This window comes from Quercus robur, chromosome 9, assembly GCF_932294415.1.
Source record: "Quercus robur chromosome 9, dhQueRobu3.1, whole genome shotgun sequence".
NCBI lineage: Eukaryota > Viridiplantae > Streptophyta > Magnoliopsida > Fagales > Fagaceae > Quercus > Quercus robur.
In genome coordinates, this window is record NC_065542.1 from 30,646,696 (window position 1) to 30,670,701 (window position 24,006).

Genomic DNA, 24,006 nt, shown 5'->3' on the forward strand with positions numbered 1-24,006 from the left:
AAGTCGCTTTCCCTTTTTCCTAGTCGAATACTAGTATGTGCGACGGCTTTTGCAGCTCATTATCTCTTTTCATTTTGAGATTTACATTTATTGAGCTCTTTAAGCAATAAAGATAAAAGAGTGGGAAGAGATATAAGCACAAGTCTACGCATGTATCAAAACCAACATGACTATTGACAAATCATTCATGACAAGCTTGAAGATCGATTTACAACAATCACACAAAGATGTCAAGATTTTTCCCACAAAGATATAAGTGCAAAAATAACAAGCTAAGCTCGAAAATGCACAAAGCCATTTGTACAAAGGTACAAGGCCAAACTCACATGTGATATGTGCTCGAACATATACGATCAAACTTTTTGAATTTTTCACTTTTTATGTGGTTTTGGATTTTTACTCACACAAAAATAGAAACATAAAAGTAAGATAAAAAACGAAACAATGCATACAAATAAATGCAAGATGCACAAAATGCATGAAGATATGACATTTAATGCATGAAGGGTCCTACAAAGATCGAAAGAATTAGATCAAGGACCAAAAGAGCAAAAGCTCAACCATAGGAACCCTTCCTCATCCAAACGGAACGATTGTTTGGAATGAGTGTCTCAAGAGAAGCGAGACGAGGGTTGGAAAAATGAGAACCGGAGATGCACATAGTCAAGGAGTTAAGAGCATTAAACATTTTCTTTAACAACATGCTATTTTCACTCAAATCCAGTTTACTCTTTTTAGCACAACTTCCAAAAAACTCAAGTTTCTCTTTTCTTTTGATTCTCTTAAGAGCTTGAAACTTAGAGCAATGAGGTCTTAGATGACCAAAGGCACCACAATGGTGACAAATAATGTGTTTAGGTCCACTAGGCTTTTTGGGAATGGATCTAGCAACATGGTTTTGTTCCCTCTTCAACTTATGACATTGAGGTCTTATATGACCAATCACACCACAATGGTGGCAAGTTGGAACAAACTTAGATCCATCCAAAGCCTTAGGTTGAGACCTAAACGAAGGCTTTGACTTAACAGCCTTTCTCTCCACCTTTTGATTTCTTTTATGTGGAGGAATGTACACCGATTTGTCCTTTAAGGTAGAACACACACTAGGCACAAAATCGGGTACCACAACATGATTGCAACAAATATTTTCATCCTTTTTAACAATAGGTTCAGCAATCAAACACTTGGCATGCATCTTAAGAGATTCATTTTCACATTTAAGATCATCAACAAGTTTGTTAGACAAAACAAGTTTAGCATCCAAGTCCATATTCAAACATTCAAACTCTTTCAGCTTTTCAAGAGAAATTTCAGCAAGTTTTTTATATTTCTCAACCAATTTGTTGGATTCATTGAGCTTAGCAATCAAATCATCATTTTCACAAAATAACTTGCTCAAATTCTTTTGAAACTTCTTAGCATTTTTCTTGAAGAGTTTGTCAACAACACCCATAGATTCAAATAACATGTGAAAGTTCAAAAACGTGTACAAAAACACTTTTGAACGTTTAGACCCCCAAAAACCAATTTAATCAACACACACAATATGTTAAACAATAGTGTGCGGAAACTTAACATATGCTATAACATGGTATTGATTAAACAACTATCTAAGCCACAACAAAATAAACCACAGCAGATAATGTAAAGGCAGAGATAGAGAGGAAGGAAGATGCAAACACAGCGATAACACCAGATATGTTATCGAAGAGGAAACCGAAGACCTCGGTGAAAAACCTCTCCGCCGCCCTCCAAGCGGTAATCAATCCACTAGAAAATACAGTTGGGATACAAGGACAGCAATAGACCCTCCAAGCCTAATCTACCCAGTGCACCTAAGCCCTCCAAGCTTCTTGCTCCAACGAGGTTGCGTCGAACCTTTTTCTTTTCTAGCTTTCCGGATTCCGCTACTTCACCGTAGCATCAACCAATGAAGATTGGCTCCTTCCTAACTGCTTCCCAGAACTCCAAACGACTGTCTCACAGGGATGATAATGGTGAGAACCAGGTTTGGTATAATGGCCTCTCAAGGATTTGACAATGGAGAGGAAGAGAGTGAGGGATTTTGATGAGACTCTAAGGTAGAGATTGTGGGTAAAACAATCTGGTTTTTCTTTAGGGTTTCTCTCTCAAAATTCTCTCTGGAAGCTCTCTTTCAATCGTGGGTTAAAAGGGTATTTATACTGAAGAGGAGTGGAATGCGAAACGTCAGGTTTTTCCAAAACAGGGGTGGCTCGCGGCTTGACCTCGCGGCTTGACTAAGTCGCGAGTTCCAGTCGCGAGTTAACCGTATGGCCAGTTGTCCTGTTTTGTCCTGTAGTGCTCTAGCTAGCATGACTGTTCATCTTCCAGCATGCTTGGCATGTGTGCAGATTCTGGCGGGTTGAAGCCGCGAGTCCAGTCGCGAGTCCCAGCCGCGACTCTCTGTTTTCTTGCACACTCTTGAGCAATCTTCACACTATCTCACTCACTACCCTTACAACAATCCCACCTAAATACAGGGTTACTAAATGCTGAATTACAAGCAAATTTGGCACGGAATAAAGCCAATTAGATGGTTGAATAAATTCAACCTTACAATCTCCCCCTTTGGCTATTCCGTGACAAAACCCTAAAACAGACTCTAGACTTAACATGTGAGTTGGGAACAGTTGATCAAAACTCACTCACACCTAATTCTAGAAGCTGTGAAGCACTTGAATCATATGAACATAAACTCCTGAAACACAACAATACACCATGATCATTGTAAGCAGAAAATTATTAATGCATATGAAACAGGCAAAAAGAGATCAAGCATAAGATGGAGTTAATGAACAAACCATGGCTTGATCAACCAAGTGAACACCACAAAGTAGTGATCACAGTGTTCATTCACACTTGGAATGAACACAAAGACATACAAGTTAACAAGCACAGGGCAAGACACTTGTATGCTCAACACTCAACCAATGCATAGCACACATGGCATATGCATCTAGGAACAATCCTACAAGGGCACAGGAGTGACAGTACATAAACCACAATGCAGAATATTTAGATTTAAAATACTGATTCCACATAGCATAAAGGCTGCACTTAAGCATGGTACATACCACAAGGCCTACAAACTATGCATAAAATATAAACCCTCAAAGCTTACAAAAGCATATGGGTACAAACACATTATATTGAATAAAAACTTAAACAATATAAACTAAAAGTGCATAAAGGTTCTCCCCTTCAAAGTGATGAGAAGCTGTGATGCACTTGGAACATATATACTTGTAACCTGAAACACTTGCACAAAACACATTAGACCCTCAAGGTAAAACAAGTAATAAAAGGACAAGTATAATGTAACAAGTAAATTGCGATCAAGTAAACATGATGTGAAACATGTGAGCAACTTGATCAAACACTAAAACAGTCATATAGAAATGACAACAATGATCACATAGCAAAGCAATTGATCATCCGAACATGCATTCAAAGAAGCACAATAGCATAAGGAAGTATGCATGTCTAAAACAAAACATGATGCGAAGAGAATCACAAAACATAACTCAAAGCACCATAAAGCCTGTGCTTGTTCAAAACAAAGTTTTCTTATTATCTCAATGTCTTCTCCCCCTTGGTATATGCATCTCCCCTATGGAATATCTCTCCCCCTACAAATGTGCATGTGAGAAATAGAATTTCTCCCCCTAAGGATGTGCACAAGAGTCATATAGAAATGACAAAATACTCCGAAACATTCTCTAGAGTATACTCTCCCCCTTTTTGTCAGGAATAGACAAAGGGTCAAGAATAAACGAGCGCAAGAGATGAAGGTATGAACAATGCTAATGATGCATGAGGGGTGCAATGAAAAAATTTTTGTTTTAAAAAAAAAAAAAAAAAAAAAAACAATTTTGAAAATAACCCTCAATATGCAAAACACGCGATTTTCGCGACTGAGTTAAGTCGCCAGGGCAAGCCGCCAAAACGCTCAAAGACAAAATTTTGAAAAATTTTCTAAGTGTTTTTCGCGACTGAAGGGTCTACCCGCGAGGGAGTCGCGAGATGAGCCGCCAAAATCTCTGAGTAACCCTCGCGACTGGACCTTCCACTCACGAACAAGTTGCCAAAAAAAAGACCCGCGAAGACGCGACTGAGTCTCGCGACTTGACTTACCCGCGACTGAGTCGCCAAAACAGGGCAAAACTGGGTTTCTTGAAAAATTTCAGATTTTTTTTTTTAACAAAATACTTTCCAAAAACACCTAAAACACTCAAAAATCTTTTTGCGCTTGAATTAACAAAGATTGAGCATGTGAAAACACATTTCATCAAGTACAATCACACAAATGAATATGGCATTTATTGAACATAAACTTGTGTGTTGTGTGTGGATATCAACAATGAAATAGTCCTTAGTCTAATGTGAAGCTTCAATGATCAATTCAACCAAGGCATACACAATTAGCACTAGATCAAGTGATCCATCTCAATTATAGAAATATGTATATATGACCTCCCACACAACTTGATAACATAACTTGGAGCTTTTCATTTGACTCCACTAACAATCATAACATTTGATCTTTTTGATCTATTGAGGCAATCATCTCTCATTGTGAGAGGGATAGACAACATTTTTCTTTGAAGAACAGGCCTTTGGCCTTTTTGAAAGAAATTTCACTTTTAATATAAGGTCGCTTACCCTTTTTCTTAGTCAAATACTAAAATGTGCGACAGGCTTTTGCAGCTCAATATCTCTTTTCATTTGGAGATTTACATTTGGTGAGCTCTTTTTAGCAAAAAAATAAAAAGTGGGAAGATATATAGACACAAGTCTATGCAAGTTTCAAGATCAACATAACTATTCACTAATCATTCATGACAAGTTTGAAGATCTATTTACAACAATCACATAGATTTCAAGATTTCTTCCACAGTGATATGAGTGCAAAGAAACAAGCAATGCTCGAAAATGCACAAAGCCATTAGCACAAAGGTACAAGGCAAAACAAGTTTTGAGACAAAACTCAACAACGTCGATCAAGCTTTTTGATTTTCTACTTTTTTTATGTGGTTTTGGATTTTTACACACACAAACCAAAGACATAAAAGTAAGATCAAAACAAAAACAAAACAATGCATATAAAGATATGCATGATGCACAAATGCATGACAATGAAGCATCTAATGCATGAAGGGTCCTACAAAGATTGAAAGAATTAGATCAAGGACCAAAGGAGCAAAAGCTCAACCATAGGAACCCTTCCTCATCCAAACAGAACAATTGTTTGGAATGAGTGTCTCATGAGAAGTGAGACGAGGGTTGGAAGAATGAGAACCGGAGATGCACATAGACAAGGAGTTAAGAGCATTAAACACTTTCTTTAACAACATGCTATTATCACTCAAATCCGATTTATCCTTTTTAGCACAACTTCCAAGAAGCTCAAGTTTTTCTTTTCTTTTGATTCTTTTAAAAGCATGAAACTTAGAGCATTGAGGTCTTAGATGACCAAAGGCACCACAATGGTGACACACAATGTGTTTAGGTCCACTAGGCCTTTTGGGAAGGGATCTAGCAATATGGTTTTGTTCCCTCTTCAACTTATGACATTGAGGTCTTATATGACCAATCACACCACAATGGTGGCAAGTTGGAACAAACTTAGATCCATCCAGAGCCTTAGGTTGAGACCTAAACAGAGGCTTTGACTTAACAGCCTTTCTCTCCACCTTTTGATTTCTTTTATGTGGAGGAATGTACACCGATTTGTCCTTTAAGGTAGAACACACACTAGGCACAAAATCGGGTACCACAACATGATTGCAACAAACATTATCATCCTTTTTAACAATAGGTTCAGCAATCAAACACTTGGCATGCATCTTAAGAGATTTATTTTCACATTTAAGATCATCAACAAGTTTGTTAGACAAAACAAGTTTAGCATCCAAGTCCATATTCAAACATTCAAACTCTTTCAGTTTTTCAAGAGAAATTTCAGCAAGTTTTTTATATTTCTCAACCAATTTGTTGGATTCATTGAGCTTAGCAATCAAATCATCCTTTTCACAAAATAACTTGCTCAAATTCTTTTGAAACTTCTTAGCATTTTTCTTCAAGAGTTTGTCAACAACACCCATGGATTCAATCAACATGTCATCACAATTATGAGGATTAGCACTCATAGAGGCATTTTCACAAACACATGGCATGTTACAATCAACAATATCCATAGAAGCATACAAAGCATTATCCATGGCAAAACACACAAGGGGTCAAGGATCACACTTAGGTAATAAAACCAAAACAAGTGTACCCGCTCTGATACCAATTGAAAGTTCAAAAACGTGTACAAAAACACTTTTGAACGTTTAGACCCCCAAAAACCAATTTAATCAACACACGCAATATGTTAAACAATAGTGTGCGGAAACTTAACATATGCTATAACATGGTATTGATTAAACAACTATCTAAGCCACAACAAAATAAACCACAGCAGATAATGTAAAGGCAGAGATAGAGAGGAAGGAAGATGCAAACACAGCGATAACACCAGATATGTTATCGAAGAGGAAACCGAAGACCTCGGCGAAAAACCTCTCCGCCGCCCTCCAAGCGGTAATCAATCCACTAGAAAATACAGTTGGGATACAAGGACAGCAATAGACCCTCCAAGCCTAATCTACCCAGTGCACCTAAGCCCTCCAAGCTTCTTGCTCCAACGAGGTTGCGTCGAACCTTTTTCTTTTCTAGCTTTCCGGATTCCGCTACTTCACCGTAGCATCAACCAATGAAGATTGGCTCCTTCCTAACTGCTTCCCAGAACTCCAAACGACTGTCTCACAGGGATGATAATGGTGAGAACCAGGTTTGGTATAATGGCCTCTCAAGGATTTGACAATGGAGAGGAAGAGAGTGAGGGATTTTGATGAGACTCTAAGGTAGAGATTGTGGGTAAAACAATCTGGTTTTTCTTTAGGGTTTCTCTCTCAAAATTCTCTCTGGAAGCTCTCTTTCAATCGTGGGTTAAAAGGGTATTTATACTGAAGAGGAGTGGAATGCGAAACGTCAGGTTTTTCCAAAACAGGGGTGGCTCGCGGCTTGACCTCGCGGCTTGACTAAGTCGCGAGTTCCAGTCGCGAGTTAACCGTATGGCCAGTTGTCCTGTTTTGTCCTGTAGTGCTCCAGCTAGCATGACTGTTCATCTTCCAGCATGCTTGGCATGTGTGCAGATTCTGGCGGGTTGAAGCCGCGAGTCCAGTCGCGAGTCCCAGCCGCGACTCTCTGTTTTCTTGCACACTCTTGAGCAATCTTCACACTATCTCACTCACTACCCTTACAACAATCCCACCTAAATACAGGGTTACTAAATGCTGAATTACAAGCAAATTTGGCACGGAATAAAGCCAATTAGATGGTTGAATAAATTCAACCTTACAACATGTTATCACACTTATGAGGATTAACACTCATAGAGGCAATTTCACAAACACGTGGCATGTTACATTCATTACCAACCAAATCATGCAAAGAGTCATACAAAGCACAATCCATGGCAAATAAACACAAGGGGTCAAGGATCACACTTAGGTATTTAAACCACAACAAGTGTACCCGCTCTGATACCAATTGAAAGTTCAAAAACGTGTACAAAAACACTTTTGAACGTTTAGACCCCCAAAAACCAACTTAACCAACACAAGCAATATGTCAAACAACTAGTGTGCGGAAACTTAACATATGCTATAATATGGAATTGGTTAAACAACTATTTAAGCCATAACAAAATAAACCACAGCAGATAATGTAAAGGCAGAGATAGAGAGGAAGGAAGATGCAAACACAGAGATAACACCAGATGTGTTATCGAAGAGGAAACCGAAGACCTCGGCGAAAAACCTCTCCGCCGCCCTCCAAGCGGTAATCAATCCACTAGAAAATACAGTTGGGATACAAGGACAGCAATAGACCCTCCAAGCCTAATCTACCCAATGCACCTAAGCCCTCCAAGCTTCTTGCTCCAACGAGGTTGCGCCGAACCTTTTTCTTTTCTAGCTTTCCGGATTCCGCTACTACACCGTAGCATCAACCAATGAAGATTGGCTCCTTCCTAACTGCTTCCCAGAACTCCAAACGTCTGTCTCACAGAGATGATAATGGTGAGAACCAGGTTTGGTATAATGCCTCTCAAGGATTTGACAATGGAGAGGAAGAGAGAGAGGGAATTTGATGAGACTCTAAGGTAGAGATTGTGGGTGAAACAATCTGGTTTTTCTTTAGGGTTTCTCTCTCAAAATTCTCTCTGGAAGCTCTCTTTCAATCGTGGGTTAAAAGGGTATTTATACTGGAGTGAAGAGGAATGCGAAACGTCAGGTTTTTCCAAAACAGGGGTGGCTCGCGGCTTGACCTCGCGGCTTGACTAAGTCGCAAGTTCCAGTCGCGAGTTAACCGTATGGCCAGTTGTCTTGTTTTGTCCTGTAGTGCTCCAGCTAGCATGACTGTTCATCTTCCAGCATGCTTGGCACGTGTGCATCTTCTGGCGGGTTGAAGCCGCGAGTCCACCCGCGAGTCCCAGCCGCGACACTCTGTTTTCTTACACACTCTTGAGCAATCTTCACTCTATCTCACTCACTACCCTTACAATAATCCCACCTAAATACAGGGTTACTAAATGCTGAATTACAAGCAAATTTGGCACGGAATAAAGCCAATTAGATGGTTGAATAAATTCAACCTTACAATGTGCATGGTTGTGGGTGTTTATTTTATTTTATTTTTAAGAGGAAAACCTTATTTTGAGGGTTGGGAGACCCTTAAAAGGGGTTATTGTACTTTTATTTATTTACTAATTTTTTTAGGGTCGCCAATCTGCCCATCCTCCATAAAGAAAAAACATTTGTTTTGAGGCTCACGTTGGCTGTCGAAATTTTTGTTTTGTGGGTCACATAGGCCATTGAAATTTCTATTTCAAAGGCATTTGTTTCAAAGGTTATCAAAGGTCATCTAGATCCTCAAAATAATCTTTTTAAAAGGCTTTTAATACTTTTTAAAGGGTTTTGACCCATGAAAAATAATCAACTTTGTTGAAGTAACTAATATTTTTCAGCTGTGAATGTCCAAGTTTGCCAAGAAGGCATGAAATTTTAAGTGACTACCATGAGGCCTGGGGTAAATTTGTATGATTCAGAAGAAATTTTTTATTGTTGATTTTTAAGCTAGCATTTCAGCCCTTGGAAGTGTGAGCAAGAGAAGAATTTTGTTATACATTTTTCTATTTTCTTTGTTAAATTTATTATTTCATAGCTCCCACGGAAGTTTAAAGCCAGATATTTAAATATCTTTAAAATATGAATTCAGCATAATTGCTCACCTATACAGGGCCTTTGATGGGATCTGTCTCAACCTTTAGAAGTAGAATATCAATTAGTACGAATTAGATGATATTGATTGACCCAAATATTTACTCTTATTTTCTTTGATAACAGACCCAAATATTAATTAGATGATATTGAATACGGAATACCGCATTACCACTTAAGACATTTTCTGGGGCAATGCATGTTCCTTTGTTCTTGTGCCAGATTTTATTCAGTCTACAACATGTGTATAATGTCATACACAGCATGAATCAGTCTACAACATGTTCAAATATATTGTGATACATAAGTTTTTGAGAAAGAAGACTTTTATTAATTAAAATCAAAACACGGCCAAATCAGCCTGAACAAAGGGTAATACATAAGTTCAATTGCATAATACATACATAAATAATTTAGGCTAAATCGACTCAAGAATATTACCATGGATTACCTAACTATCTCCCATCATCCAGCGGTTTCAATACTTCGTTTCTCATGCTATCGTACCCAATACCTGTACTAGATGCACTACTTGGACCAACATCAACACTAAATGATTGAGTAGGCGCACTGAGCAAGAACTCAGTTTCCTCTGTATAGACACTAGTATTTCTCCAAGGATGTTTTTCCATGATAACAAACCCCTCCAATTCCATTGCCACTTCCTTCATAGAAGGCCTATCCTCGCTTGTCACCTTCAAGCACCTTTTTGCAAGATTAGCAACTTCCTTTAGTTCCTCAATATTACCCTCATTAACATTGTTGTCTTCAAGAATTTGAACTAGGCGATCATCTTTCACAGCAGAAACAAAGTACATTGCTAGATTTCTGTCAATTTCAGGCCTATCAAACGAAAGTGCCATCTTACCAGTCAGAAGCTCTGCCAAAACAACACCAAAACTATATACATCACTTTTTTCTGTTAATTGGCTAGTATGAAAATATTCTGGGTCTAAGTATCCAAAAGTTCCTTGCACCAAAGTGTTTAATTGCGTTTGATCAATAGGAACTAGCCTGGAAGCTCCGAAGTCAGACACTTTTGCTGTGAAATTATCATCTAATAGTATATTTGCAGCTTTGACATCTCTATGTATAATTGGCACAGAAGTTGCAGAATGCAAGTATGCAAGTGCTCCTGCAGTTTCTGCAGCAATCTTCAAGCGTTTTTCCCAAGAAAGTAAGGATGATAGGCTTTTATCATGAATATGATCAGAAAGAGTCCCTTTTGTGATGAATTCATAAACTAGTAAGGGCACTTCTGTTTCTAGACAACAACCTAATAGCTTAACCACATTCCTATGGTTAATTTGGGTAAGCACATTTATTTCATTTACGAATTGCTCAATCTGGATCTGATTACCAATTTTGGACTTCTTAATAGCAATCACTTTGTTATCTGGTAATATTCCTTTATAAACTATTCCATAGCCTCCTTGACCAAGGACTCTACTTTCATCATAGTTGTTGGTAGCTTTTTTGATCTCATCTGCACTATAAATTTTGCTTGTCTCGACAGACCCTTTGTGATTAGATAGTTTTTGTTGTAATAATAAGCCACCATTTTGCTGGAAGAATTTTTCTCTAAGCTTGATGAGTTTTCTTTTTTTCAATCCCCAATATATCCAAGAACTTCCCACAAACAATACTAAAAGGCCAACACTGATACCTGCACAAATTCAAACATGCATTCTCACCTTGAACAACTTTTTAACATTTTATATTTGTTAATCCTATCGTCTTTAAGGGTTTTTTTTTTTTTTTTTTTTTTAGAAGATTTCGTCTTTAAGTTTGTAATGGAAAATACATTGACATGGTACGAAATAAATGTTTAACATATTTATCATACAAAGATGACCCAACCAATATTTAGAACATAGTTTGTGACTATAGCATAAACATATATCTACGAGCAGATCTAGAATGTGGTTCATGCTAACTTAAATGAATATTAAACTTATTTACAACAAACATAGAATTAATGAACCAAAATTTTGAATTGACCTCCTTTGTTAAGACCTTAACATTCTTTTACTAGTTGAGAAGAAGCCAATTTAACCAAATTTTTGAATAGCATGATTGACTTTTATTAGTTTTATATTTTTTCTTATTAAATAGGAGTTTCATCTTTTTGTTCCCTGAAACAATGAAATCATTGGAATTAATTTATGTTGAGATCGTGAGTGAGTAGTAGAGAGAAATAAAGAGTGGACTTGGTTTGGCCTTTCTCCATAGTAGAAAGCCTGAGTAACTACCTTTTATTACAAATTATTTTCATCTAGTTATACATTTGAATTTAATTGGGAAACTCAATAAATTATATATATATATATATATATATATTGGTTAATTTGATATTTATAACCACCCAATATGAGGGAGGTGGAAATTTGAACTCTAAATGTCTCACTTAGAAACATCATGAGATGTCAACCAAATAAATTACAAGACTCTTAACAATAAACTCCATTCAAAGGATTATACTTAAGTGTTGTCTCATAATAGATAGTGAATTTAGCATTTTCATATACATAATCCCACCAAATTTGTTCTAACACAAGTTTAGACAAATTAAATATAAAATAAAACCAGGTTAATTTTAATTTTTTTTTAACTTTTTATTTAACTTATGTCATAAAGAAAGTTACTATGTAATTTGCCAAAACACCCCTTTTAAATGCAGTGTGAATTACTTAACTCCAAATAGTCGTTAAAAGAGACAAATGCAAAACTAGTTTCTTAAGAATATATCTTATTCAGCTTTGAACTAGTTTTTTGCACTTAAAGTTTTCCTAAATTGAAATAATTAAAATTTGGTTATATTGTTTCTTGTTTATCAGGATCTATAACGTGTCAAATACAAAATTTATCTGGGCATTAACATACTTATTATATGAAAAAAACGATAGTTTAGTAGAAGAAACTAGAAAATGATAGTGTTTTTGTTAAATTGAGTTATACTATTAAAAGTTATTTTTGCTTAAATAATCTGTTTAAAACATTCTAAAGAAATTTTGAAGTATAATTTAAGTGAAAAATTATAAACTATGGGGTTGATATGCTATTGAGACTTCCTAGTTTAAGTTTGGAGCTTTAGGGATTATTTATTTTCTCTTATTTTTTAGTTTGTTTTATTTATTTTTCTCGATATAGTTTTAAAATTTTTCACTTTTTTTACATACAATTATACATTTATATAACTTGTTTTTTAAATAAAATAAATTTATTAGAATAAGTTTAAAAAACCTGACAAATTCTCCATGACACTGCCCCCCCTTTCTTTCTAGTTTCTAGATCAAAAAAAGAAAAGGAAAAAAGAAAAATAAAGGTATGAGTGGGCTCTGGTTCTGGTCCTAAGCCAATATGGGCCTTTCCATTGGTGCATCTTTATTTATATTCGACTTATAACAGGTTGACTGTGACCTTAGGTTGCAAATTTGGGGGTTTACAAGTATTGGACAGTAGTAGCTTTCTTAAACTATGGGCCCAAGATTGATAAAACATCAGAATGCTTGCCTGCTCATTGTGATCAAGACGGCTAGACCCCACCTGGTTCTATGGCTAACAAAACAGGTCTCCCAAATTTTCCTATGAGACCCAAGAGATTTAACACTAAAATTTTGAAAACGAGTGACTTATACAATTTTGGTTTTTTGTTTTTGTTGTTACCAAAAAAAAAAAAAAAAAAAAATTCACAACGTAATTCACAAGTTGAATAAGAAATCCTAAATCTCCTTATTATAAAACAAAAGCTCTTATTTTGAAATTTGTTCTTAAAAAAAAAGTTTATTTTAGATGGGTAGTTATATATTTATATTATTATACTAATATAAATCTTATATTGGGGGTTTGGGTCTATTGCTTTTAATATATTAGATTCAATCAGACGATGACATATGTTCAAAAATAGATATATATCGCAATTTTAACGGCTCTAATGTCACTGGACACAGATCCTAATCCGGACCCTCTTATATTATAGACATAAAAATGTATAATTTTTTGCAAATTTGTGTGTGTTCTATTTGAATTTTATATTATTAGTACAATGTAAACTAAAAATTTTACATTTGAAAATTTCACTTTTAAACGAGACTTTAATAATTAATTTTACAATTTTCATTAATAAATATTTTTTAAATGTAATTATGGTGGGCTTTTAAGTTTCAAAATTCAAAGCATTAGCTTTTTTTTTAATGAATTACTATAATTTTAGAATGACTTAATTTATTGTTGTATTTAATAAAATAAACTTATTACTGTGCAATTTTTTTTTTTTAATTGTTGAGTAATAAACTAAGGCAAATAAGTTCTTTGAAAAAAATCCAAACACAGTCTTAAAAGAATAAAAATTTACTAGTTAGTATTTTAGTGATATATTTTTTCGGATGAGTAAGAATTTTTTATTCAAAAGGAAGAAAATCTGCTAGCACAATTTCACAAAGCCGCACTCCTAAAACATGTTTAATTTTAGTAATATTATGCATGTCTTTTTTATAAAATATTAAATCAAATATCATTTAATTATATATTCCATGTAAGTATTCTGTTAATAATAATAATAACACAATTAATTATTATGTACTTACATAGTGCAATAATGGTAATCTTGGATTGGCTGACTAAAAGCTTGCAACTTGTTCCGTTTTTCATCCCATCACCTTCGTATCCCTTAGGACAATAGCAATTGAAACCCCCATCAAAGTTATGGCATAACTCTTTGTAGCAGGGGTTTGGATTTTGGCACTCATTAATATCTGAAACACAATGCAACCCATCATAAAGTACTATTAATATGTAAATAAGAATGCAGCATACTAAATTCAGCCAAAGAAACAAAAAAAGTTCTTAGTAAATCAAATATATATTAGTACCTTTGCAACCATCAACGAGGTATGGGTTCCCTTCAAAGCCAGGGGAGCAATTGCAACGATACCCACCACCATTGTTGGATGCATAACATGTACTGTTTTTTGCAATACATGCATAGCTAGTTGAATTCCTCTCAGCGTCTTCGCATGTCTCATTTCCAACTGCCCAATCAAGCACCACTGGAACAGTCTTATTCATGAAATTTTTAAGATCTGAAGAGGAAAAGTTGTACATATTTTCTTCCACTACAAAACCGAAATTACATGGATTGAAGCCAAGTATGGTGGAGTGGTTGCCAAGGCTTGCAAGAGCCACAGTAAAATCTGTTACACCTGTTGGGATAGGAGTCTGGCAACAGCCTATGCCAGCGCAAGATCCATTTTTCACGCTGTCAACACTGCGACAGAGTGATAAGCATCCAGTTCCGTAGTCCGTTCCCCTCGAACCTTGAATAAGCGACACAACGTCACAACCGACAGCTATGAACTTGTTCTTCGTAGATGAGACGGCAAACTTTGTTAAGTTGAGCCCGACATCTGTTTCGTTGACAAGAATGCCTGAGTCATTGTAGCAGGCATGAGCTATGGGGCTTGAGACTCGCAGTTCACCATCCAATGATATGTTGAGGACAGGTATATTGCCACGGCGCAGAAATGGTTTTGAAGTACCACTCTTGGTCTTATTACAAGTGATGAGAAAAGACTTATCATGGTAGCAACCCTCTTTTGTTCCAAAAGGGTAAGGGATGCTAACACTTCCACAGCTCCTTTCGCAGTTCGAATTGGGTTGAGATGCTTCTGTTGCTGCTAAAATTATCAACCCAAGCAGCAGCAGCAGCAGTTGTTGCAAAAGCATTTCACGCAAAGCCATGATTTTCCTTTCTCTGTCTCTGTTTTTTTGTGTAGAATTTAGACTTTCTTTTGCACCACCAGATGGGGCTGTATATTTGGGTTGCTTGGCAACTTTGTTTCTCTGCAGATCAATTTGTTCTATTTTCTGTTTGGATGTGCTAAGACTATAGAGACCCTGCTGCTTTTGAAGGCATAATGAAGGAAACCCAGGTCAATGCCGCAAGTCTATTGGTTAAATTTAAAAGGATAAAAACTATATGCCTACCATTTTAGTTGTTTTTTTAAAATAATACTACTCAATTTAAAAATATATTATTGCATGTCTGTTTCTTGAGGTCGTCTCTCTTTTTGAGAGATGGTCGTCTCCTTTAAAATTTAGTAAGCTAGTGTACAAAATATTCCCACGCGGTTTAATTGTTGTTCTCATCGATGGCTGTCAATGTTTGATTTTTAAGCAAAACTTTTTCATTCAAACACGACACGAGACTCACTGAAAGATGCGTGCAACAAGGCTGTTAGTCCGAGTGGTATCTCTAGCAAGCTTTCTTCAAGGAAAGTTCTGGTTCTATAAGTCCGGGGAAATGGTCCCAGATGTTGTAGAAAATAGAGACAGGAAATTATGGACTTCGAGTTGTCCATAGGATACTCTTTAAAGATAATTGCTCTCACTTCGGAAGACTTTGACCGGGTAATGGTCAATTCACCTCAAAAATAAAATAAAATCACCAACTACATACATACAACAGGTCAGAAGTTTCCTCTTAAAAGAATATCCTAGCAAAATAATATATTTGACTATATATGTAAAGTGTGATAAACGAAAGTCGTGATAAACTCGGTAACATTCTACCAAAAAAAAAAAAACTCGGTAACAATTAATAGATTATGAATAGTTTCAATACAAAACAATTTCACAACTATAAATTATTACTAAAAAATTTGTTATGAAAATGTTGTAAACATAACCTTAGTTTAAATAATTTCTTTCGAGTAATTCTAGAGATAGAACAATTTCACAACATTCATAAATGAGCATAGCAAAAAAAATTTAAAATAGGGATTGTGGTGAACCCATATGTGAGTTGACATGTTAATTTAGGAATATTGTGAAATTATTGTAACATTTAGTTAGGTACATTCCATTTACTAATTTTTTTAATCTATTGACTAATATTTGGTGCCAAATTAATGTTCTTATAGGTATACAAATATCTCTATCTATTGGTTAAAATTTAGAGGCCTTATTCCACTCAGGGCCTTAGGTGACCCCTAATTGACCTAATGGTAGGGCCAGCACAGAATCTTTCCCTATGATACTAGAAAGTGTTTTTAAAGAATTTTTAAGAACGCATCTAAACATTGAAAAATAAATCATTTTTTCCAAAAACATTATACACTAAAATAACTATAAAATTTGTAGTTGTGGAGCTAAATTTAAACTTCGAATTTCTCAAAAAAAAAAAAAAAATTTTAACTTCGTGGAGTTCTTACGCATTGATTCAAAGGTCCGCCTCAAAAATTAGTGCATGCATGTGGAGAACCACCTAGACATTAGTGCATGCATGTTCCATTGTCCTATGCCGAATTTTTTACAACCTCATAGATTAATTGAAAACAAAAAAAAAAAGGTGCGTCTGTATTCTGTACTGTATGTTTAGAATACGTTCCAAATGAATCTAATACAAAAATTTCTACCACTTCTATCCCTAGTCTAACTGATTAACAAGAGATTTATTAATTATTCAGTTCTCAATTGATGCAAAAGTTTTACGGTACTAACCACATATTTCCCATCATCCGGTGTTTTTAATACTCGGTTTCTCATGCTATCGTACTCAGTAGTTGTTCTTATAGAAGAACAACCAATGCCAAAATCAATGCTTAAAGAGTGAGTAGGAGCATCGAGCAAGCACTCAGTCTCTTCTATATAGACATCAACATTTCTACATGGGTGTTTTTTTTTTTCATAATTCTCAACCCCTCAAGCTCCATTGCTACTTCCTTCATGGAAGGTCTACCCTCAGCTCTCACGCTTAATTAAACACCTTATTGCAAGTTTAGCAACTTACTTTAGATACTCAATACTGCCTTTTTGACAATGTGATCCTCAAGAATTTGAAGTAGACGATTCTCTTTTACTGCAGAAACAAAGTGCATTACTAGATTTCCCTCGCTTCAGGCCTATCAAAAGAAATTGTCTTCTTACCTTTAAGTAGCTCTGTCATAACAACACCAAAACTATAAATATCACTTTTTTTTTGTTAATTGACTATTATGAAGGTATTCTGGATCCAAGTATCCAAACGTTCCTTGCACTAAAGTGGCTAATTGTGTTTGATCATTCCTATCAAACACAATAGAAATTTGTTGCAAGACTTTTTTTTTTTTTCCCATTCTTTATTTTCTTTCATTTTCCCTTTCTATCATTCCTATCAAACAAAGCATAAATCAATATTTTGATTTAATTTATGATTGGGACTACAAAAATTAATTTTACAATTTTCATTTAATAAATCCTTTTTTTGGGCATGTATTTTTTCAAAGAATTAGTTTATTGAAAATAAATATATATAGATATATATTGTTGTTTTATGTAATCAAAACTAGGGTTATTATTGTGAAAATCTATTATATATAAAGCATAATTTGGCTGCAAATATACTTGAAGCCTTGGGCTACAACAACGTATAGAAAGATGACATTAGTCCTCCAACCATATAAATCATGTGCATGTGATAGAATACATGCTATCTTCCTATTGGTGATTGGGCTCCAAACATAACTAAAAATTTTCCTTATATAGATGGTTGGGTTTAAGTTACATTTGTATAACTTAAAAAAATGTTACACTACGTACCTAATGACTTTTTATTGAATAAATATATTTGAAAATTTAATCGTTGAATTACATATTCTCTATATTCTAAACACACATACCAAATTTCACATTAATTGGACATTATTTACTATTTGATCCACAAACCATATTTATGCATAATTTTTTTTTTTTTTTTTTTTTTTTTGAAGAGAAAAAGTGTAATATCATTAACACATGAAAAGGGTTACAATAGGGCCTTAGCCTACAACAAACAACAGTCATACAGCATACAACATTCAGCCTATACCCGAATGAAACAGAGAATCTAAGAAAGGTAGAGAAACACCTTTCCATACACAGCTGACATTTTTACATTTTGCATATTGGGCAAGCTCATGGGCAGCCCTGTTGGAGTCCCTTTTCACATGTCGAAAAGAGCAGCTCAAGAAGCGCAATTTCGCATTCTGTATTCCTTGGATCAAGTGGCCCAATTCACCACCACAGAGGTCTTGAGAAATGGCTTGAACGACAGAGGAAGCATCAGATTCAAAGATTGCCTGCAGAACACCCATTTCCTGAGCCAAGAGGACACCCTGCTCCATAGCAAAGAGTTCAGTCCATTCAGCCGAATAGTGCATAGGCAAGGCTTTACTGAAAGCAGCAAACACACCCCCATTAGCATCACGAATGATCAATCCCACTCCCGACACCCCCTGACCATCCAAGGACGACGCACCATCAACGTTAATTTTGAAAAAACTTGGGGGAGGCACTATCCAGCCACCCTTTGATGGTTGTGTCGAGGACAAATGCAGCAAGTTAGCTTCTTGGAAGTCATCAACAACTCTCTTCGCCATTTCCCAGACTTGCAGAGGGGTAAGACCACGCTCATTATGAACTATCTGATTTCGATTATACCATATGGACCAAGATATTGCAAAAAAATATTCTAATGAAACTCCATCAGAGTTTGAATAAATTTGGTGCAGTAGACCTGTAAAGTCTTTTGCATTCAGCAGGGATATTAAAGGGCAGTCTTGCCAAAGTGACCACACCGATAGAGCAAAGTCACAGGAAATTAAAACATGAAAAAGGCTTTCAGGCACTTTCCCACAAACAGGACAATCAAAGTCAGATTTAATACCTCTCTCCACCATCTTTACCTTCACTGGAAGCCCATCCACGCAAGCTCTCCAAGAGAATATTTTGACTTTTGCAGGAAGTTTCAGCTTCCACAAATTTTTCCAAAGATGAGCATTTGAGTCTCCAGAAGAACATTCCCCCACATCAATACCGTCCTGGAGATTGGTAGCTATGTGGTAACCACTCTTGACAGTGAAAACACCCCTTTTGTTTCCAATCCAAATAAGATTGTCCTCCGGTAAATTCTGACTTAGAGGAATTTTCAGAATAATGTCCGCTTCAAAAGGCAAAAAGAGCGCCTGGATAACACTAATTTTCCACCATTTAGTTTCTTGATCAATGAGAGAGGAGACCATGGGAAAGCCCTCGAAATCCCTAGGAGGGGTGATGACTTTGTAAGTGGAAGGGGTGGGGAGCCATTTATCCTCCCAAATGTGAATTAACCGTCCATTTCCCACTCTCCAACGAGTTCCTTTCTTAATGACTTCGAGACTATGAAAAATGCTTCGCCATGTAAAAGAGGGGCTGCTGCCAAGGCTTGCATTAAGGATGTCATCATAGGGGAAATACTTGGCCTTTAGCACCCGTGCAGCTAGGGAGGAGGGGTTAGTAAGAATCCTCCAAGCCTGTTTTGCAAGCAAGGCAAGGTTAAAAGCTTGCAAGTTCCTCAAGCCCATCCCGCCAAGAGATTTGGGCTTGCACATTTTCTGCCATCCAACCCAGGCAATCTTGGTCTCTTGATGTTTTTGGCCCCACCAAAAGCTTCTCATCTCTCTTTCGAGGTCATCACAAAGACATTTAGGAAGAAGGAAACAGCTCATCGTATAAGAGGGGATGGCTTGAGCCACCGCTTTAATAAGAATTTCCTTACCCCCCAAGGAGAGCAATTTACCCTTCCAACCCGCCAGCTTTTTACAAACCTTCTCTTTTATCTCCGCAAAAATGAGCTTTTTTGACCGACCAATGATTGAGGGGAGGCCAAGGTACTTTGTGTGACGAGAATCGGTCATAGGCCCAAGAATGTTTATGATTTCATCTTTGAGCTCCTGAGAGGTGTTTGGGCTGAAAAAGATTGAAGACTTCTCAGTATTTATCTTTTGTCCCGATGCATCTTCATAAGTTCTGAGGATTTCCTTCAACTTGTTGCATTCAGTACCATTGGCTTTACAAAAGAGAAGACTGTCATCAGCAAAGAACAGGTGATTTATTCTTGGAGAACCTCGACAAATGGATATACCATTTAGTAGCTGACTCCGAGCTGCCTCATTTATGAGAGCTGAAAAACCTTCAGCACATAGCAGGAATAAATAGGGAGACAAAGGGTCTCCTTGCCTGAGTCCCCTAGTAGGCACAATACTTCCATGAACCGAGCCATTGATGATAACTGAGTAAGTAACCGAAGTTAGACACTTCATCACTAGACCAATCCATGACTCGCTAAAGCCCAATTTCCTCATTACCATTTCAATGAAAGACCATTCAACCCTGTCAAATGCTTTGCTCGTATCTAGCTTAGCCGCCATGAAGCTATCATTCCCATTCTTTTTGTGTTTTAGATAGTGCATAATTTCATAAGCTACCAAGACATTGTCAGTGATGAGCCTATTAGCCACAAAAGCACTTTGATTTTCTGAAATGATAAAAGGCAGAATAGCTTTGAGACGGTTAGCCAAAGTTTTTGAAATCAACTTATATATCACATTGCAAAGGCTAATTGGCCTAAAATCAGTCATTCTCTGAGGATTTTTGTTTTTTGGTACAAGGGCTATATTAGTTCTATTTATTTCAGAAATAGGCATGCCATGATTAAGAACATTCAGAACTAAATTAGAAACATTAGTGCCTACTATGCTCCAATACTTTTGAAAGAAAAGTGCGGACATACCATCAGGGCCAGGAGATTTTGTAGGGTGCATCTGCTTTAGGGCTACAACAACTTCTTCTTTGGTGAAGTCTCTAGTTAGCTCCATGTTCATTTCATCAGTCACCTTTTCAATCTGACTCGGCAAGGAAGTGGTAAATATTTCCTCAAAATAGGAAATAGCTGCTCTAGCTATACTGTCCTAGTCACCACACCAATTCTCAGATTTATCCCAGATACCTAGAATAGTATTTTGTTTCCTTCTTTCTGAGGCACGGGTATGGAAAAATTTCGTATTCCTGTCTCCCTCTTTGGGCCAGTGAGCCTTAGACCGCTGACACCAGTAAGTTTCCTCACTGTCAAGAAGCTCATTAATTTCTTTTCTAGTCTGATTTATTTCATCCCCCAGCAGACCATCTTTATTAGCTTGAACCAGAGAATTTAGTCGTTTTCTTTTCTCTTGAATTTTTTTCGGGATTTGACCAAAATTAGCAGAACTCCAAGCTTTAAGATCAATTGCACAAGCATTCAAAGCAGCAACCATACCTTCTGATGTATTTGCATTGCCTACACTGCTCCAGGCCGACTCAATAATATCTATGCATGCTTCATTTTTCGTCCACATGGCCTCAAAGTGAAAACGCCTTGCGCGAGGCTGTTTTGGAATTCTGGAGTTTGCAACGAACATAACACAATGATCTGAAGTGGAATCCACCAGGTGGTTAACTCTTACCTCACCAAACTTATCAACCCAATCACTAGTTGCAAAAGCCCTGTCTAGCCTCAGATACATTTTGTTGTCACCAGACTGCATATTGCACCAAGTAAAGTTTGTCCCCGAGTAACCCAGGTCCTTGAAACCACAAAGATTAACCACGCCCCGAAATTTATCCATCTGACTTTGACATCTTGCAACTCCACCTGATTTTTCTTCCATTGATAGAATTTCATTGAAATCTCCATAGCAAAACCAAGGGAGCTGGGATTGACTCTTTAAATAAGCCAGTAAATCCCAAGATTTTTGCCTCATGTGAGTTTGGGGGTGACCGTAAAAACCTGTGAGCCTCCATTTAAAATTTGAGTTCTCCTCTGTAACAACTGCGTCGATGTGGTAGCTGCCGTAGCTTTGAATTTCCAAATTTATCTCCCTTGACCATAAAAGAGCCAAGCCACCACTGCGCCCTTGACACGGAACAAAGAGTCCATTCGCAAGACCGATTCTTTCCTTTATTCTTTCCATTCTCCGCTGCCTGACCTTAGTCTCCGAAAGGAAGACTATTTTGGGATCCAAATATCGCACGAGATCGTGCAATGCACGAACTGACCGAGGGTTCCCAAGCCCCCGGCAGTTCCATCCTAGGGAGTTCATTGCTCCCGGCGGTGCTGCACTGCAGCCACCGCCGATGAAATTGCTTCCTCAGTAACACTTCCATCAACTTCCATACATGTCTTTTTTCTGGCTGTGTTTTCTTCTTCTTCTGCTAAGAGCAAAGCTAACTGACGTTTTGAGCCAATATTTGGACCTTTGGCTTGCTTTTCTTTTCCTTGGGCCGAGCCTTGTTCCCTTGCTATTTTCTTCATACGGCATTTCCTCTGTGAGCTTTTAGTAACTACTTGGGCTGTTGTTGAGACATTATTTTTTCCATGAGTTTCGGCCCAATTTTTGGGCTTAAGTGGGCTGCTTACCTCAGCGTAGCACTCCCCTATTGAAGTGGGGTAACTTTTACTGAGTATACCACTACATTCCTCAAGCCTAGTCATTGATTCAAACTTTTCCATTGGGATTGGATCAGATTTCACTCCACATGATCCTTCAGCTTGTCCCAAAATCATGTCTCCAGTTGCCTTTATGTCCCATCCAAGTCTAACATCAGCCATCTGACTTATGTGAGTGTCTAGCACGCCATTGCCCTGCCTCTAAGTGGACTTGCTGTGTAATTTTGAATTTTGAAAACTTTCACTTTCCTTGTTTTCTTCCATGTGACACGCCGGAGAGACAGAGGACCGGCCCATAGCAGCGGCACCTTCTCCATTTGCTCTGTTTTCAGTCTCAGCATTTTGATTGTTACTTGAGAAAGTTCTTTGCCTTGCATTCCCTCCCTTGAAACTTGGATTTCCTCCTTTGAAGTTTCCATTTGCTCTTAACCATTCTCCATATTGCTTTGGAGTGTCCTGCTGGTTTGTAGAAATCTGGCAGTGCTTATCGTTATGACCGAGCATTCCACATAGGAAGCAGAATGTTGGAAGTCTTTCATACTTGAAATGACTCCAAAACTTCTCACCATCTTTGCTTACAACATTTCCGCCTCTACGAGAGGCTTATCTATTGGAACATCTACTCTGATGCGCATGAACTTTGCCTGGTCCAGTTGGCATGCCCGTTTATCTACTTCAATAAGGCATCCCAAACTTCTTCCAATATCTTGCCCAACCTCCTCTGACATAAGCTCAAATGGCAATCCCCACAGCTGGACCCAAAAAGGGGAGTGAGTGAAGACTATATTTTTTACAGTGAGGCCTTTTCTCCATCTACACAAGAGAAGCAGATTATTCTCAAAGTTCCATGGCCCACTATTTTCTACCCAATCTCTTTGATAACTGGAGCTAAATTTGAATTGTAAAATGTTGCTTCCTACCTCAACTATTCTCAGCTCTGACCCCATTTTCCATGCAGCTCTTAGAGTGCTTTTCAGAGCTCTTACATTTTGCTGCCTCTCTGAAAGAAGCCTACCAAACAAACTTAATGAACACTCTTCTAAAAGATCATCCCGGCTTTGTACTGTTATTTGTATTTCCTCTTCTTCCTCTTTGGTAAGGTAGAGGTTTTGTAGTTCTTCAATCACTGCTTGCTCCATTGGGGAAGAAGTGTGTTTATGGGGGCGGAAAACCCCACTGAGGGGAGCTGAGATCTCTTCCAGACGGGAGAGGAGTGAAAGGCTCTTACAAAGTGAGAGAGAGAGGTGCTCCTACGAGGGAGAGGAAAAGATCTATATTTATGCATAATTTTAAACTATAAAAACTTGCACTTTAAATATTTGATTAATGACCTAGTTATTAATATTTGATTATCTTGAATTTTGCAAGTAAGAAAATTATACGAAGATAATGTAATCCACG

At 37.1% G+C, this 24,006-nt stretch overlaps 2 protein-coding genes across 2 annotated transcripts; both read right to left on the bottom strand.

Annotated features, from left to right (window-relative positions):
* Nucleotides 1-9,655: 9,655 nt before the first annotated feature.
* LOC126700539 (wall-associated receptor kinase 2-like) lies at nt 9,656-15,278 on the bottom strand. The gene is made up of 3 exons (XM_050398738.1): nt 14,219-15,278; nt 13,934-14,101; nt 9,656-11,013 (listed from the first exon to the last, which is right to left on the bottom strand). The coding sequence occupies exons 1-3, from the start codon at nt 15,084-15,086 to the stop codon at nt 9,803-9,805; spliced, it is 2,247 nt and encodes a 748-aa protein (XP_050254695.1). The 5' UTR covers nt 15,087-15,278; the 3' UTR covers nt 9,656-9,802.
* Nucleotides 15,279-23,180: 7,902 nt separating this feature from the next.
* LOC126700960 (uncharacterized) lies at nt 23,181-23,744 on the bottom strand. Its single transcript, XM_050399121.1, has one exon. It carries the CDS (start codon nt 23,742-23,744, stop codon nt 23,181-23,183), a length of 564 nt encoding a protein of 187 aa, XP_050255078.1.
* Between the last annotated feature and the right edge of the window lie 262 nt (nt 23,745-24,006).

Excerpts from the sequence above, each read along its gene's own strand:
- LOC126700539 (XM_050398738.1), bottom strand. The coding sequence starts at position 15,086 with ATGGCTTTGCGTGAAATGCTTTTGCAACAACTGCTGCTGCTGCTGCTT. Across the intron at positions 14,102-14,218 it reads CCTCGTTGATGGTTGCAAAG|ATATTAATGAGTGCCAAAAT; the intron begins GTACTAATATAT and ends ATTGTGTTTCAG. Across the intron at positions 11,014-13,933 it reads GATTACCATTATTGCACTAT|GTATCAGTGTTGGCCTTTTA; the intron begins GTAAGTACATAA and ends GAATTTGTGCAG.
- LOC126700960 (XM_050399121.1), bottom strand. The coding sequence starts at position 23,744 with ATGGAGCAAGCAGTGATTGAAGAACTACAAAACCTCTACCTTACCAAA.